Here is an 18,864-nt window from a genome sequence, read left to right on the forward strand (position 1 = left end):
TCTAAGCTAAGCTCATACATAATTTTGGCACAAGGCTGCCACTACAGGGTAAAAGAGAAGCCTAGAAGAGAAGAAATAGTTCCACTTAGTACAGCTGTCTTCTGGCCTCCAACGTAATAGCAGAAACTTCAGGCCTGTTGTTGCTGACTGACTTGTTATTTCCCTAAAAGATTTGTGGAGCTGGTCCCAGAATCTGGGCAGTTTAGGGAAAGCTAACCAACAACAAAACTGTGTGCCCTTTTCATCTCAGATGTCCCTAACAGGTAAATAATTTAATCTGTTTTAATTTTTTTTAAATGAACTGAAAAGTCTTAATTCTCGGGGCTGAGACTTGTTCCATGTATAAACGTATGATGTGGGGGTGCATCTTCATCACAGTTCTTTGATAAGTTAGGTATAAGTTGCCTTAATGTTGTGTTCAAAAATGTTCACACCCATAATTTGCATGAATGAACACAGTGTTTCTGTACACTTTCTGCATATAACTATGAATATCTGAGCTTTACAGTCTTAACATATCTTACTAAGAAGCAAACTAACTTTATTTTCAGTGAGCATGTTTGGTAAGTATTTGCTGGAATATACACACATGGAAATTGTACAAATTAACAATGCAGCACCGTAATAACAGAATTTTCTTTAGACCAAATAAAAATAACTGTAACACAGCAGATTAAAACTACAGAAATAAATGAAATACTAAGTTATAAACATTTAACTTCCCTATTTTTTGAAAGACATGAGAAATAACTTCTCAAAAGAAACCTCAATTCAACCTTTAAATGTTACTGACCTGATTTTTAAAGGTGCTGAGTGCTCACAAGTGATTGACTGCAATGGGAGCTACAGGTGCTCAGCACCTTTGAAAATCAGACCATAAAGCACTCGGTAGCTGTGGGTTAGCTGGCAATTAGTCCCTCTCTTCTGCATAGCAGTGTGGCACAGTTTTGTCTGCATCATTCACAGAAATGCTGCACTTTAATGTAGTGCTTCTGAGATCTATACTATTCTGTTGGCTATGACTGGCTGACTTTGTGATAGAACACAAAGTTCTTATATTAAGGCAGTCATTTTATGAATGCCATCACCCGAAGTGTAATTTCAGGTGTTTTACCGAGGGACCCATAGTTATTCTGGGTATTTTGAAGTAACCACAAATAATGGGGCTGGATGGTGAGTTCCAGATTTGGTCCATTTTTATTCATCACTTAATCTAATCCATACTCGATGTCCTCGTTATCGTCTTGTGGTTTATGAGGGGATCCTCCATTTTCTGCCAGGCACTGCACCTTTTTGTCCTCAGTGCTATTCTCTGTTAAAGCATGAAGACAAGTGAAATTGTGATTAATTGTTTTTATTACTGGAAAAAGAAACAAATCCCAATTATTAAAACCGACTATAAACATTTGCATGGAAATAGTCACAGAAAAATGCTCTGTCTCAACCTCCTGGGATCCTAGTAGGGTACAACAAACTGGGGAGAAGAGAGCACTAAGGGATTTCCTCAGTCCCTTCCCCTCCTCCCCCCAGTCCTAACTAGCTAGGGTCATTGACAATGGATGAACAAACTCCTTCTTCTTTCAAAATACAGCCAGCATCTCCCATTTCCCCCATGTTTACCTGTTTGTTTTTCTTTTAAATTCTGTTACAATAATCTTACCAGGGCAGGATGGTTTAATGTGACTGTCTTTGTTGTCCAATTCCTCTGGGGTTAGCTCATCCACTTTATTGCAGGCTGCTGCTGTCAGTATATCATCTATTGGTTCAGCAACAATCTCTTGTATCAATGGTTTCAAAGGTTTGACTTGTTTAACTTTGATCTCTAAGTCTCTCTCTGGACTCCAAGGCTCTGCTAAGCCTTCTACAAGGAGTCTTGCGGTTTCCCTTTGACTGTCTTCAGGTACCTTACATGTATTTGAAAAGATGGCTGTTGGGATCTCTTCTGTTACTGAGTTCTCAAATAAGGTTTTGTTTTCCTCTGATGCACAGTCCTTGTCATCACTCACTTCAGAAATGATTTCAATCTTTGGATGACATGCTTGCTATAAAGGTAGACAAGATAATTGAAAAGAATCTGTTACTACTGAAGTAGCCATTAAGGGATGGACTATTACAATTCAAAGGCAAACTTCTGCTCTCAGATCCATGTGACAGTTCTCAGTTTTAATACCCTGCTCCCACATCATACATAGAACATCCATTTCATACAGAGATCAAGGAAAGCAGAAATATCAACGTTGCCTGGTGTAGAAGAGCTGAATTTCCCCTAATCAGTTATCAGACATCAGTCTTAAACTGGCATGGCATAGACTAATTACAGTTCATAAAATGAAGGCACACTTGATTAAGCAGGTTTCAGTGTTGGAGGATCTGCAGCCTATAAAACTTTCTAGATACAACTCACTAAAATGATCAGAAACTACTCATAAGTTTTAAGTGGGTCTTTTTTTGTTTTTGTTTTTAAAGAATATAAATTCCCAATGTATGTGCCAGGAGTCAATTACCAAACTGAAGTACAAATAAATTATGTCTTTCAGATTTTTTAATTCAAACACACAACCAAAACAAATCAAAGCTGTATAAATGACAAACCAGTTGAAGTTATTTCTGACTGTCCCACTTATGCAGTGGGGCTTCTTGGGCCCTGGGCTCTTTTTCAGCCTTAGGGGAGAGGTTCTCATGCAGTATTTCTGGCTGTCTTGTTTGGGGCAGGCTCTCTTGCCTGTCTCCAGTCATTCTGATTGGCCCATTTTTGGATAACAGGGAAGTTGTCTGGCTCCCGGATCCCCGGGGATTCAGCCTGCTCTAAGTCAGGTCATTTACATCAAAGTTCAGCAATCACATGATGTCAGGGGGAAGTGATGGCCAGGGTACACTTGGGGCTACAGGTGCAGCAGCAGCATGGGATCTCCATTGGGACTTCTGGTCAGAGCTAGGGTACTGGGACAGCCCCAGGGTAACCCTGTGGGGCCCTGCTGGAAGTGCTCTCCATTGGGGCTTGTGTGTCTGAATGACAGCCTTCATCTTGCCCTTGGCTTCAGCTCAGGTGGAGTCAGAGTGCTGCTTGGCTTCCCCTAATCCAGGGACAAGTGAGGAAGGGTGGACACCAGCCTTGATGGTCTCCCCCCTCAGCACTTGTGGGTAAGTCACAGTGTGCTATGGGAGGCAGGTGTCCAAGGATCCTTGCAGCTTCTGATTCTCCTCCTCAGTCCCCTGGAGGGACAGGTGATGTGGGGTCAATACAGTGCAATGGGGGGCTCTGAAGGAGTCATTTGCCTATTCCAGTCCCACATACAGGAATTGGGGTAAGTTTGCGCTGAGAACTGCAGTTTTGATTTATATGGATGGAGGACTTTTAGGCTAAATACAAACTGGGCATCCTTTGTATGGACCTTTATTCTTTGCAGGAGGGAAAATTTTGGGGAGTGGGCTTACTCCCAAGGGTCCATGTAAAGGAGGAGGGGATGAAGCAAGTGTGGAAAATTACACATGGGACTAGTTACAGTACAGGACTGATAGCTTGCTAGTTTTTCTCCCTATTTGATTTTCTGTCAGCTGTTAGCCTCAATAACTACGCATAAATGATTGTGTCTCATTCCCCAGCACTGCCTGTACAAATGTGTACTGAGTCTTTCTGATTATTTCCACAAGATGGCACTATTCTAACAGATTAAAATGCAGTGCAAGCTAACCAAATAGTAGATCTAGTCAAGTATTTGCATAGAGCACATCAGAACAAATTATTAACTGAGGATTAAAGCATTCCCAAATAAATTGTTTCTGCTTTTCTAGATTCATATCCAGAGGAGAAGAAAAAACTACATGGATTTTTCTGTTGCAGGTGAATCAAAGGTCCTTTTAAGATTGCATAAAGTAGACTCCTGCCTCATGTGAAGGGTGACTAAAAATTCTGGAAAGTTTCTGATGGTGTTTCTATTGTTGCCATTCCCTAGGTACACGTGACTGAAGAATGGGGAGGTGACTAGTGATAAGAAATATTTTCTTAGGTAGCTTTCCAATTTTAAAGTATCCAGTTATACAACTGGATTATACAGTTTATCTAATTAAGCCAATATTAATAGTTTCTATATAATACCAGGCCAGAAAAATACCATATTGTATCATTTATATGTAATTCTATAACAATCGACATTCACCTAGGACTTCACAGTCGCCACTGTGCTGCACATTTTGCTCATTTGGAATCTCACTGGCAACTGTGGGTTTAAAACTAACTCTAGACTCCTACCAACAGAGCAGAATAAGACTATATCTTAAGGCTGTTAGCAGCATTGGGCCTATGAAATCCAATTGAGCAGTTCTTATTTTTTTCTGTAGAGGGCAGTTTGTCAATCAATCTAGTTCATTATTGAAATATAAAAGAATGATACACATTTACTTTTTTTAAAAGTAAAAATGAAATACAATACACTCTTAAGAGGTCCATCTTATTTAGGTTTCACATTATTATCTTTTTTTGTTAGTGTGATAATGTGGCAATTCAAATTGAAAGGTAACATGCAACTCATTGTTTCAATGTATAGAGAATGTGCTGGTAAATTTTGCCGATCACATTTTATAAATTAAATAACTATTCCACCTCTCAAACAGAAATGCACAATTTGTACTTTATTGTACATATTATAATGTATTAGTAAATGTGAGTAGAAGAGCACCAGCCTGATAAGAATAATTAGCAAGAAACTCACCTTTCTGATTGAGTTTCCCTCTATTGGTGAGAATTCACTAACATCTACATCTTCTAAATCAGGCAGTTCCTGAAGAAGATCACAAAATAGCTTATCAACAGTATAGGCAATTTCTAACGCCTAAAAAGCAAAACCCCATAATTTCAGAATTCTGGGTTTGTCAGTAGGGGCAAAATCTCCATCCCTTAAAGTTTAGATCAGATTTTTTTTTCTTTTTTAGTTACTTTAGATCCTCTATTCTATTACATAGAGAGAGATTTTTTTTTTCAGTGAGATTACTCATGTCCTTAAAGTTAAACAAATACATAATTATAATTATCTACACACTCAGGGCCCAAATAACAGAAAAAGGGTATTAGATGTGGTAATCTTTCATTATATATACTGGCTAATGTATATTTATTTATTTTTTAAAAAGATAACTATTGTTGAAATATTAATTATTGCTTAATATTAATTAAGCAGATTTCAGAGTTCTAAAGAGACTGACTCTGTGCAACAGAGCAGACGAGATCTGGAAGATTGGTAAATTTCTTGACACAGGGAACTTCAGAAAACCACACCAGATGCCACATAGCCCCCAGGCAGGTGATGTTACATTGTCCTTTATATTTTTTTCAGGGAATTTTTGTTGGCAGTGGAAAGTTCCTACAAAGCCTCGGCCACACACAATTGTTTAGCCGGGATATGAGAGGAGTGAATTTGTGGGCAACTGATGTAACCTACATTTGGATCCCTCAAAATAGGAACAAAATGATTACATACTCAGCCCTAATACATACATCAATGAAAAGCTTCTCTGGTATCTCCAGTTTAATTTGCTCTGTTTCTGCAGACTCATCCAGTTCAGTAACCAGGGCACCTTCGGTAGCCATATTCCCTACTAGTATCTCTAAGGATTAAGAGAAAATATTTAGTCAGTTGTCTGTTACGTTCCTCATTTAGGTCTGTCTCCCTTCTGATATTCAAAGCTATCACTGATCTAAATTAATCTTATCTCCAGTCTCTGGCCTTGTCTACACTAAGGAAATTTGGGTTTTTCTGCATTCATGAAACTCAATGTGTTAGGGTATGTCTAACTTGCAGAAGTGGGTCCAAAGTACATGAGAAATGTTTAAGATTAGGAAAGTGTTATCAGACCCAACATGATGAAGCTTTTCTTTCATTATATATTTCCAAAATTTTGTACCCAATCCATCTGGAGCTCACCTTTCTGTCTTTACATCATACCAGTGAATTCCTTTGAATTATATAAGTTAAATTTTTGCATTTTGATAGAAAGAAATTGAAATGTAGGTCAAAGTAATTGTTTCACTTATAAAGGCACGAAAGCATCAGGCCTTTTTTTACATTTTATTGGTGTTTAATGCCATGTTACCCAAAACTCCATTTTCCTCAGTTACATACTGTGGAAAAATGCTAAGCCAAGTTCCTCATTCTTACATCCTAGGCAACCCCAATGAATTCAATCAGGTCACTGGGGATGTATAATAGCAAAAAGTTTGGCTCATCATCTCTGTTTCTCTTTTCACTTCTTATTTTATTTTATTCTGTGGCTCTTTACAATGTACATTACCTTCTTCATTAGTACTGAAATCTGGGCATTTGTGAGAATTAGCTTCTTGCACATCCTTCTGAATGTTACCGGAAATGTTAGTAAGCAGGCTATCCAGATCTTCTTTACTTGATATTTCAGCTAAAACTTCATCATGGGCCTCCATGCTTTCCTTTACAAATTTCTTAATCTTCTGAGTTTCCGTCTCTTCAGAAGCATTTGAAATACGTGAAGTATTGTTAGTCACATCGCTGCTGTAACTTGTGGCTGGAACCTCTCCTAAAGCAGTAGGAAAGTCGATAACGGTAAAGCAGTAGAGCAAGTTCTTGAGGGTTAAGAGTATTCAGGCTGTAATGTATGGTCTTCATCCCTAGCTATCAAACACACACCAAAAGCTCTTTTGTATTTGGTCTATCATTCAGGAATCAATATCCCTCAGGTGGCTATAGACATGTTGTGCAAATGGTTTGCCCATTTGCCAGTGCACAGGCAAAGGACCTGATCCAGGAAAAGCATTTAAGCAAATGCTTAACTTTAAGTATTTGAATTTAAGCCATTGCCTTCAAAAGGATTACTTATGTACCTGAAATTAAGTACATGGTTCAGCATTTTGCTGGATAAGAGCCAAAGAGGGATTTCCTTACATAAATTCCGTAACTCTCTGAGATCTCACCTATTTCTTGTAAAACTCCCTCTAATCTCTAAAATTTTAATCAGTGGGTAGATCCCTGAAAATATGCTTTGTAGTCAAACACTCTGGCAACACTTGGTTTGTGGGCAGTGTTTTGGCCATCTTGCAACCTATTTGCTGTTACCCAAAGTCTCAGCTGGGAAGTTCTACTATTCATATATTGGTTATGTTTAGTAATGTGGAAGGAGACTCCATGGCAGAAAATGAAGTGAGTTGTTAAAATCATCCACACACAGCTTGTATAACAGTGACTACTGATAAGTTACAGGCTCCAGTCCTGACTGTCAATTAATATAGTAGAGAATGATAGCTGAGACATGGGACAGAAAACTGTCTTTTTTTAAAAAAAAGATCCTTTTTACCTTACTGTATAACTTATCCAGATTAAAATAATACATGACTTGGGGAAATCATTCTCTTGTGCATTTGGGAACCTTTGGGAATGTTGATTTATTTTAAAATATCAATATATGGGGAAAATAACTGCTTGATTCCTTCTAAAATCACTTTCTAGATCAGTTGTATGCAGTATTTGTTGTAGCCGTGTCAGTCCTAGGATATTAGAGACACAAGGTGGGTGAGGTAATATCTTTTATTGGACCTTCTGTTGGTGCTCTCGGAGTGCCTTTCCCAGATCTATGTAACTCAAAAGCTTGTCTCTCTCACCAACTGGAGCTGGTCCAGTAAAAGATATTACCTAACCCACCTTGTCTTTCTACATCAGTGTAAGATATAATCTTTATTATTGCAGCATGCAGTAAATCCTCTAAGCTATAGTCAATGAGCCAAATTCTATTCTCATTTTCTACAGACTTGATAAAAAGTAATATCAAAGTAAGGTAATATTAGGCAGTTAGAAATTCAATTAGACTTAAAGCAGAGAGAAACAGGAGCTTTATCCAAAAGCTTAATCACAAACCTTCCTGGGTCTCTGTTGTGCCTCTATTTTCACACTTTCTAAGTATATCTCTTTCTTCCTTTTCCCTTTGTCTTTTCTTCTCTTCAGCTTTTCGCCGGATCGCTGTTAGCCCATCAATGCTGTCTTGGATCTTCCTTCTCTCTCTGTTCTCCCATTTTTCCCTTTCACTCTTCTCTGCTTCGCGTCCCCCCATGGCCCAGGCTTCTGCACAGGCTCTAATGGCAATAGGCAAGACCACTGTAACACAGTTTTGTAAATACTAGTGGCACAGTGTGTTCACGATGAAAGGGAGATTTCAAATGTCTATTTGCAAGGAAAGAAAAGTTACTGAGCAGATGAGCATCAGAAAATATGCTCCCCTGAGCAGCAAGGACTGCTATGTAAGGTACAGATATTTTGTAGGTGAAATAGAACAGATAAGGAACACAAGTTTGTAAAGGCTAGTGAATACAAAACCAGAGTTTGCATCTTTTGTTAGTAAAATTTTTTAAAAGTCCCAAATTCTGATCTCTATGACATCTGTGCTACCACTCTGACATCATGAGCAGAGTTTGGGCTACTGATTATGGAGAAAGGCAATTGTATATAGGAATATATCATAGTCTGAGAAAGATATTGTGTTTCCTTATATTAAGAATTTAGAATGCAGAGCTCCTAACTGTAAGATACTAGTGTATACAAGGCCACCTACCCTCACTTATGACCTATGGTCATAAGAACATAAGAATGGCCACACTGGGTCAGACCAATGGTCCATCTAGCCCAGTATCCTGTCTTCCAACAGTGGCCAATGCCAGGTGCTTCAGAAGGAATGAACAGAGCAGGCAATCAAAGGGTGATCCATCCCCTGTCTTCCACTCCCAGCTTTTAGCAAACAGAGGCTAGGGACACTCAGAGCATGAGGTTGCATCTCTGACCATCTTGGCTAATAGCCTATCCTCCATGAACTTATCTAGTTCTTTTTTCAACCCTGTTATAGTTTTGGCCTTCACAACATCCCCTAGCAATGAGTTCCACAGGTTGACTGCATTGTATGAAGTACTTCCCTTTGTTTGTTTTAAACCTGCTGCCTATTGACTTCATTGGGTGACCCCTAGTTCTTGTGTTATGTGAAGGAGTAAATAACACTTCCTTATTCACTTTCTCCACACCAGTCAAAATTTTATAGACCTCTGTCATATCTCCTTGGTCATCTCTTTTCCAAGATGAACAGTCCCAGTCTTTTTAATCTCTCTTCATACGAAAACTATTCCATACCCCAATCATTTTTGTTGCCCTTCTCTGCATCTCTTCCAATTTCAATGTATCTTTTTGAGATGGGGTGACCAGAACGGCACACAGTATTCAAGGTGTGGGCGTACCATGGATTTATATAGTAGCATTATTATATTTACTGTCTTATTATCTATCCCTTTCCTAATCGTTCCGAACATTCTGTTTGCTTTTTTGACTGCTGCTGCACATTAAGCGGATGTTTTCAGAGAACTATCCAGAAGGACTCCAAGATCTCTTTCTTGACAGGGAACAGCTAATGTAGACCTCATCATTTTGTACAGGTAGTTGGGATTATGTTTTCCAATGTACATTACCTTGCATTTATCAACACTGAATTTCACTGGCCATTTTGCTGCCCAGTCACTCAGTTTCGTGAGACCCCTTTGTAACACTTCACAGTCTGCTTTGGACTTAACTATCTTGAGTAATTTTTTATCATTTGCAAATTTTGCCACCTCACAGTTTACCCCTTTTTCCAGCTCATTTGTGAATATGTTGAACAGCACTGGTCCGAGTACAGACTACTGGGGGACACCACTATTTATCTCTCTCCATTCTGAAAACTGACCATTTATTCCCACCTTTTGTTTTCTGCCTTTTAACCAGTTACTGATCCATGAGAGGATCTACCCTCTTATCCTGTGACTGCTTACTTTGGTCAGATTCTTCTTCTCCACGCATGACAAAAATATTGATAAAAATGGAATGTGTGATCATTAGTATTTAATCTGCATTGCTATGTAAAGAAGACTTCACTATTTCTCACCTGTCCTTTGGAAAAACTGGCCTATCATCCAGGTATGTTAACTGTTTTAGTCGAATAGTAAGTGTCCTTCTATAATTAGGAATTTTCTTAATCACTTCATTTCCCATCAAATTCAGCACACGCTATAAAAGCAAGGTACATAGTTTTTTTTAAAAAGAGGTAAAAATTAACTCCATATAGGCACTTTCTCTATAATCTGTGAACCCAGGAGGCTTCAAATAAAAAAAAAAGAAGAAAAAAAAAGAGTGATATACCCCAACATGCAAATAACATGGGGAAAACCTCCAATCATGGACAAAGTTGCATTAATAATATTTGATTTTTTTTAAACTGCTACAGTAGTATTTGCTGATAATCACAGATCTAATTTTACTAATTTCCTATTCAATCTAGCTATCTCCAAGCAGTTTTTCAGTAGTTAAGGTCCAGTTTAAATTACAGTATAAAAATTATTTTCCATCTCATCAGGGCTATCTTTGTTTTTACAAAGAAAACAAGCTTGCAGGTACAATACAGAGAAAAAAAATGTCCCTGAGACTAGAGTAGGTAGCATTAAGATTACAATCAGGGTCTTTGGCAACCATCTGGAGCTTTTCTAACTGTACCATACTTGGTTATTTTTCCTAGAATTCAAATCATCTATGGAACGTGTTTTAAAAGTTCAGGGGAAAGAATCAGAGAAAATATTTAGAGACTATAACAAATCAATGGAGCTGGGTGAATTTTTTGGGGAAAAGACTTTATTTGCCGAAAAATGCAGCTTCAGGTTGACTGAAACTGTTTATGAATTCGGGTTGAATTCAGTGAACAGTTTCAGCCGGGGAAAAAATATTCCAAAGAAGTTGAAACATTTTCTTTTGCATTTTAGCTAGGTTTAACTTAAAAATAAAAGGTGTGAGTGGGGGGGAGCTGTGTGTTTAAAAATAACCAAAAAACACCTGATGTCTAAATGTATCATTTTGGGGCAAAAGATTTTGTTCAACCCAAATCGATATTTTACTTTTTCAGTGAACCAAAAATTCAATTATTTGCCCAGTGCTACTAACCATATGCTCTATCTCTAAAGCACCTTCTTCTAATGAAGATTAAGTTCTACTATTATTGTGCATTCAGTTCTCTCCGATAAGACAATTTAATGAGGCTATAGTCTCAAACTCATGTGGGTGAACATATACAAAACCCCTCATGTATATTTTGCTTACCAAATCAGGCATGGTCTCCAGGACATTTAGAATATTTGGATCATCTAACTTGTTGTGAGAAAGGTCAAGGACGCAGATAGTTGGGCACTTCTGCAAGTGCTGTATGTCTTCCACTGTTTGTAACTTATTGTGAGCAATCTGCAGAGTGTGCAGAACGCTCAGACAAGCTGTTGGACAATGACAATACAATGAAAGGAAAATTAATTCACAGCCTTCTGTGCAAGGAGAATTTTCTGGACAGAGTAGAAAACTGCAGCTTTAAATATTGTGACTTTTTTCACTTTGTGACTGTTTCATATACATTTGATATCTGGCAATGTATTTCCAAGCCTTTCCCTCCCCCAAACACACTATTTCCGTTTCTTTATCGCAAAGCCTAGAACGCCTGAGTTTGTTTTAAATGCATATTTATCTTTTGAACTAGTCAATTACACAAAAGCAAGAGTTACTATTTCAAGTTACACCTAAAATACACAAGTGGTGGTGCACAGAAATCCCTCTTTATCATGTCAAGTGTAGCTACCTCAACATGGCATAAATTCCTCTGCAGTCCGGAAAAAAATTGGCTATCCTGTCCTTGGCCACTAGAGCACATCCAACTTAAAAAACAAATGAAAAAGTGCTACATAAAGAGGAATGAAACCAAAGGATTCAGTAGGTTTTCCAATGTAAGGAATAACTTCATATAAATTGTTCAAGCCATCACTGTAAGTAACTGTAAAACCTGTTCTTTTGATCAATTAACCCCTCCAAAATTTTAAACACATAGGTTTGACTTTCCATCCAAAAGCCTCCTGAAATTGCTTCTGTACTTTTTGTAATATTTTAACCCAATTTAAAAAAAAAGCCTGCAAAATATGTTCACTAATTATTAGTAAGATGATGCATGGAAAAATGAATGCAACATAAATGAAACACACTACACTAGAAATACTTACAGAGGTTTTCAATTATCTTGATAGAATTGTTACTGAGGTTGAGCGAATCCAGCTTTTGCAGAGGTTCCAGGTTTTCAATTTTATTTATTAAATTGAGGTGCAAGTACAGGCAGCGCAACTCTGTCTGAGCCTCCAGGTTCTCAATTTTTGTTAAACCATTGCATTCAAGCCACAGGCACTTTAATCCTGTATACTCTTCAAGATTCTCAAGGCGGTCAAATCCTGCAGAAAACAGGGTTTAAATAAGAAGAGATTGATTAATTTTTCTCTATATTCGTTTTCAGCCAATGATGCTGATGTAGACTATGATCCATGACAGTGAGGGTATAGCTTTTACAGTATTTCAATTGAATGGACATAGTAATCAATAGTTCTGCGTTAAACTATTGAGTGAGTCTGTGAGTGAGTCTGTCACCTGTGCAGCTACAGTTTTAAAATCAGCAGGGTGAGCGTTACCCTGACAGATTTTCTTAGGGCTGGAGACTTTCTAGGAGCACAAAAAGAATGAATACAATGGCCACAAACACAGTCACAAGTAAGGAATTCTGTCCACTAAGAAGATACTCAATGTTACAACCACCAACATGTATACAAAACCTGAAAGAGCCCATGCAGTACCCAGCACGGTATTCTGCACACATACGACCATTAGATTTATAGCTAAAACAGGTGTTAGAAAGGAAAAATTGGCATTTAACTGAAATTAGTAATATGGATCAAGCAAAGCAAACATTGAACAAATTATTAGATGGAACAGATGCAGTATTGACCACCCCTGTAGGGATGGAAGGGATGGATTGTTGTCCAAAGTATCCTCACTACAGGCGTTATTTTTGCCATACATTATATGGGAGGAAAGATTATAACTTTAAACCAAGAAATGCCCAGAGACCAGCCTGGTTCAGTCCAACCTGTTTCTATCCCTCTTCAAGTCACAGTTAATCCAGGAGCAATACCCACAGTCACAGCAGAGGAGAGTATTTATGAAGACATGCATAGCATATAACCATATCAAGTACCAGAACCTCCATATGTTTCTGTATGTCACCAACAGCCTGTAGAAACAGTATATCAATCCCCCGAGCATCCATATGAAGAAACTACTAACCCTTAATTATACATATAAAAGTTTTAAGTTATATTTGTAGTGAGTTATAGTGCTTGCTGTGTATTGATATATAACTTTTGTGTGACGGGGTTCTTATTTTTCCATAATATTCATCCCATCAAAGAGAGGGGCTTTTAGTCCATTAGTGTATTTAATAATTTATTAGAAGATTTATTATTGTGGTTTTCCCAAACATCGCCCATTGGCACATTCTTTACAGTAATCTTGTAATTTTACTGGTTAAGGATTATTTCTTGACCTACTTATGTCATCTCTCCTTAGGCCCAGTATGGCTGAAGCCTGTAAGATTTCAGGTTAGCGTGTAGGCCTAGCATTATAGCTTTACTTTGCTTATATATCTAATACACATTCATCACTCATGCATGCTTGCCAGTCTTATACTCCTATGATCCTATCCTACTTAAACCTAACCATCACACATTAATTAATTATACTTAGCCACAACAATAAATCTTTCTTAAATGATTAAATAAACTAATTGCTACAAGTGTAATTAGCCACTGGAACAATTTATCAAAGGTTGTAGTGGATTCTCGTTATTAGCAATTTTTAAATCAAGACTGGAATCAAACAAACAGGAATTAATTCAGGGAAATCCTATGGCCTTTGTTACACAGAAGGTCAGACTAGCTGATCACAGTGGTCTTTTCTGGCTTTGGAATCTATGAACTGCTCTCGTTGAAGTCAATGACAAAACTCCCAGTGACTTCAAGAATCAGGCCCTGTGTGGTGGGGCAGTCGCCCCACCCCCTGAGAAAAGGGCTGGAACAGGCCTTTAGAGGCTGCATAGACTGGCAGCCAATCAATAAAGGCCTGTGGAGGGCCAATCAGGGGAAAGAAGAGGCAGCCAATCAGGGCTGGGCGAGGCCCTATATAAAGGCGGCCTAGCAGAGAAGAAGGTAGTCTCTCCTTGACTAGTGAGGGAGAAGGACAGGCTCCTGAAGCAAGGAGCCAGCACCTTGGACAAAGCAATGCTGGGCAGGCTTGGGGGAGCAGTAGAGGGGTCCAGCCCTGTTACCTCCCAGGCTGCAGACCCTGCTACAAAGGGCCAAGAAGGTGCACAGGGCCATAGGGGAAGTGGTCCAGGGAAGAATAGGCGGACAAGAGGGGAACGAAGGAGGCTGCTGCTAGAGAGCCCCTGAGTTGGGACTCAGAGTAGTGGGCAGGCCTGGGTCTCCCCCGTTCCCCACCTTACAGTGCACCTGGCTATGGAAGATGGTGGCCAATATGGACTGCAACTTGCTCCTGAGCTAAGGGGATAGACTTTGGATTGTGGTTGGCCACTGAGGCAGGTGAGAGTTCCAAAGATGGGTGTTAACACCCCCCCCCCCCCCCCGAAGGGGGTGAGTCTGAAGTAGTAGGCATGCCAGAGAGCAGCATCCTGAAGCGGACGATGCCAAGCAGGGAGCAATGCAGGTCGCAGGGCAGCAGAATGGACAATGGGCAAGACACCACATGCTGAGGACACTCTCCAGTGGACACAGCTAATTCCTGGAACAACCAACGGGAGGCACCAGCGGTGGTGAGTCTTCACCCCGTCATACCCATCAAGAAGGAAGCTTAAAGATTCACAAAGGTAATGATTTTAAATCTCAAAAGACAATAAGTTGGCATAATGGCACAAATAGTGCCCCTGAATGGGAGATGGGCTCCCTGGAGACTTAGCATGTTATATATAAAACCACTTTTAAGTTGTTATGGAAAGGCTAGCTATACCACATAAAAATGTCCTTAAAGACAACAAAGGGCAGCATTCACATTAGCTCTAGGAACTCTTTTTTCCATTTATTAATACTAGAATGCAGGAAATGAAGGATCCACATTTGGGTATTGCTCACTAATAACAAAAGTGATGGTATGAGAATGCAATGTGCTTGCTTTTTTTTCTGGGCATTCTTTATTCACCAATACATAGGTTCCTGTAGCTGAAAAACAGTCTTTTTCTAAAAGAATATTTAAGAAGGAATAAGGTACATTTTTGCTCATGAGGTATTCAGGACCAATATTTTTAAACCAGTGTCTTTAGAAGTGAGAAGCTAGTGTTTTGATTCAATGTGCCACCTAGATCCCGCCTTGATTTATAGTAACTTGTTTTTTATGAATATTGTTAGTCACAGTTTAGAAGTTAAAAGTACATTTGAAAGAGTAAGATTCAAATTTAGATTAACTGGTTGTCTGTAGCAACATCAAAACTGTCAGTCCAGAACATATCAGTACTCCCTCAGTTCCAGTATCTTGTCTCCAATACTGGCATGTTTCAAAATAAGTTGAAAACACTCCAAAAAGGCACCTAGTCAACTGTGCAATATTTTATCATAACAGAAAAAATTGCTTTCTAACCCCCACAGAAAGTCTTAACCCTTAACCATGAGGCATAATAACCCTAGTATGTTTTGCCTAGCTAGCTCATGTAGCTACATATGCTGGATTTTTTTCATACATGTATATAAACTCTCTCTCAAAATTCCACAAAGGCCATAAACCCGATTGATTTCAGCTGATGATTAATATCACAGCTGACTAAACAGTGTGTAAAGAAGAGTATTTCCTTATATCAACTTTAAATTTGTTGTCTTTAAATGAAGAATCACATAACTGGCTGACACAGAAGTGCCACAAAATTAATCAAAGTTGTCCCTGAATCCGCTAGCTTTGGTCATTAGACTCTTATTCTGCACACCGTTGAACATCCTCTGCTCCCGGTCAATTTAATGGAAGCTGGAAGATCTTCCAGGATCAGGCCTTAACACTGATGCTGAAGTACTTTTGTACATTGCTGTTGACTCAGCTCCACCCCAAATTAAATTTTTCCATCAAATTAAATTATATTTCTAATACAATTTTCAGAAACCTTCCCTCAGTGAACCGTATCCAGATCGCCTGCTACATTGCTAGTTAGAACAATAATTCTGAAATGTGTTGTGTTTTTTGTTGGTTTTGGTATGGCTTACCTTTATAATGTAAATATAGTGTGTCATTCAAACATGGGGTCACATATAATTTTTGCTGTTTGCAGATGTCTCGCAGGAGCTTTTTTGTCATTCTAAAATATTGACAGGAAGTATGAACAACTTAAAAAACCTTTAAAGTATAAAACACATTCTGAAAGCTTTAATATCTGCCTGACTTCAAATAGCTGAACAATCTGCTTCTTCAATGACATTTAACTCATTAGCTGCTTTACCCTTTCAGAACATTACTCAGAGTAATCATATAGTAGTTATTTTAGAACTGCTTTCCATTTCTGCTTGTTTAGAGTGCAGACGTTTCGCTTATCATTTTCTATGCTGTTAAAAAAGGAAAACAAACACGAAATTACATCAGCTATTAATATTTCCTCATCAATTTAATTAGCTAAGCAACCACATGATCTTTGTGATCCATATGGGTTAGATCTAACAAAGTGATCTAACCCATATGGAGCCCCACATGCAGATCAGTGCTCCTGTCTTTTAGTAATCTGTGTATCACCTAACACATGCTGGTTATTATCAAAAATAGAACTGTTTTAATATTTAAGCTTTTAAACTTAAATATTTAACATATATAAATATATTTGAAACAAGCTGAAAATATTTTTGTCTTTGAGGAGACTAGATTTTACTAAAACATGTATAAAAGGTTAAAAGAAAACTTTAGTAATTTATCCCTACCTACAGTACAAACTTGTATCTAGTTTTGTTGGGATTAGTTTATAACAAGTATTAGACATTACAAAATTATATTTCAGTGTTAACGTGCTCTATTCTTGTTGTTGTTGCAAAAAATGCACAAGTTGAACCTCAAAGCCCCAGTCCTGCAAAGACTTAAGCATGTGCTTAACTTTTATACATTGAATAGGACTACTCAATTGCTTAAATTTTTGCAGGATTGGGGCTTAAAATGGTCAGATTTTTCTTGGCAGGAAGGCAGGCCCAAAGCAACACAGTAAAGCTGAGGAAAACTGGTAGAATCAGGACCTTAATAAATGAAACTGTATTTAAATTTTTACTTTGAAGTTTAATATTTCTGAGAAACACAGTTCTGACACAACTGACTGGTCACTTGAATTCATTAGGCAATATAATATATGGGTAATTGTTAGAATGTAACTAAGTCCCTATAAACATCACATGGCTGGAATAATCCCAGAAGGACTGAAGATTCAATAAAAACTGAAGGGGCTTATAAACATTAAGCAAAGCCTCTGCATCTAAATAACTCTTTAGTGTTAGTAGCAAATGCTAACTATTTTATGCATGATAGATCATAGTGTTTGGGGTTTTTTTACCTATTTGTAACATTTCATTGCTTTTCACTATGAATCTACACTATTGGAAGCCATTGAATTAAATTCTTGGCACATGCAGACAATGTATAGGCTCATAATAAAATATGCTACTTCCTTTGGAAACAAAATAATCTCATTATATAAAGTATATGTTCCCTTCCAAGATTTTTCATATGAATTTAGTTCTTCAGAAAGGTGTTGGCTGGTAACCCAAGGGACTGAAATTCTGTATGTATCTAGGTTTCAGAGTAACAGCTGTGTTAGTCTGTATTCGCAAAAAGAAAAGGAGTACTTGTGGCACCTTAGAGACTAACTAATTTATTTGAGCATAAGCTTTCGTGAGCTACAGCTCACTTCATCGGATGCATACTGTGGAAAGTACAGAAGATCTTTTTATACACATAAACCATGAAAAAATGGGTATTTACCCCTACAAAAGGTTCTCTCCCCCCACCCCACTCTCCTGCTGGTAATAGCTTATCTAAAGTGATCACTCTCCTTACAATGTGTATGATAATCAAGGCGGGCCATTTCCAGCACAATCCAGGGTTTAACAAGAACGTCTGGGGGGGGGGGGTGTGAAAAAACAAGGGGAAATAGGTTACCTTGCATAATGACTTAGCCACTCCCAGTCTCTATTCAAGCCTAAGTTAATTGTATCCAATTTGCAAATGAATTCCAATTCAACAGTCTCTCGCTAGAGTCTGGATCTGAAGTTTTTCTGTTGTAATATCGCAACTTTCATGTCTGTATCGTGTGACCAGAGAGATTGAAGCGTTCTCCGACTGGTTTATGAATGTTATAATTCTTGACATCTGATTTGTGTCCATTTAGTCTTTTACGTAGAGACTGTCCAGTTTGGCCAATGTACATGGCAGAGGGGCACTGCTGGCACATGATGGTATATATCACATTGGTGGATGTGCAGGTGAAGAAGCCTCTGATAGTGTGGCTGATGTTATTAGGCCCTGTGATGATGTCCCCTGAATAGATATGTGGGCACAGTTGGCAACGGGCTTTGTTGCAAGGATAGGTTCCTGGGTTAGTGGTTCTGTTGTGTGGTATGTGGTTGCTGGTGAGTATTTGCTTCAGGTTGGGGGGCTGTCTTTAGGCAAGGACTGGCCTGTCTCCCAAGATTTGAGAGTGTGTTGGGTCATCCTTCAGGATAGGTTGTAGATGCTTAATAATATGTTGGAGGGGTTTTAGTTGGGGGCTGAAGGTGACGGCTAGTGGCCTTCTGTTATTTTCTTTGTTAGGCCTGTCCTGTATTAGGTGACTTCTGGGAACTCTTCTGGCTCTATCAATCTGTTTCTTCACTTCCGCAGGTGGGTATTGTAGTTGTAAGAATGCTTGATAGAGATCTTATAGGTATTTGTCTCTATCTGAGGGGTTGGAGCAAATGTGGTTGTA

The 18,864-nt window shown here is 38.5% G+C and overlaps 1 protein-coding gene across 6 annotated transcripts in view; it reads right to left on the minus strand.

Annotated features, from left to right (window-relative positions):
* Positions 1–535: 535 nt before the first annotated feature.
* The window catches only part of DNAAF1 (dynein axonemal assembly factor 1), a 33,774-nt gene continuing 15,445 nt past the window's right edge, over positions 536–18,864 (minus strand). For 4 of the 6 annotated variants that reach the window (XM_073307514.1, XM_073307511.1, XM_073307510.1 and 1 more), the window contains 10 exons: positions 16,136–16,227; positions 12,056–12,277; positions 11,118–11,284; positions 9,916–10,037; positions 7,875–8,089; positions 6,286–6,543; positions 5,492–5,601; positions 4,710–4,778; positions 1,661–2,042; positions 537–1,312 (listed from right to left, as the gene is read on the minus strand). In XM_073307514.1, coding sequence (XP_073163615.1) covers positions 1,209–1,312; positions 1,661–2,042; positions 4,710–4,778; positions 5,492–5,601; positions 6,286–6,543; positions 7,875–8,089; positions 9,916–10,037; positions 11,118–11,284; positions 12,056–12,277; positions 16,136–16,226 — 1,740 coding nt within the window. In that variant the 5' untranslated portion in view covers position 16,227 and the 3' untranslated portion in view covers positions 537–1,208. Of the gene's footprint in view, positions 1,313–1,660; positions 2,043–4,709; positions 4,779–5,491; positions 5,602–6,285; positions 6,544–7,874; positions 8,090–9,915; positions 10,038–11,117; positions 11,285–12,055; positions 12,278–16,135; positions 16,228–18,864 lie in introns of all 6 variants that reach the window. The other 2 variants (XM_073307513.1, XM_073307512.1) reach the window with 2 other exon arrangements.

This window comes from Lepidochelys kempii, chromosome 12, assembly GCF_965140265.1.
Source record: "Lepidochelys kempii isolate rLepKem1 chromosome 12, rLepKem1.hap2, whole genome shotgun sequence".
NCBI lineage: Eukaryota > Metazoa > Chordata > Testudines > Cheloniidae > Lepidochelys > Lepidochelys kempii.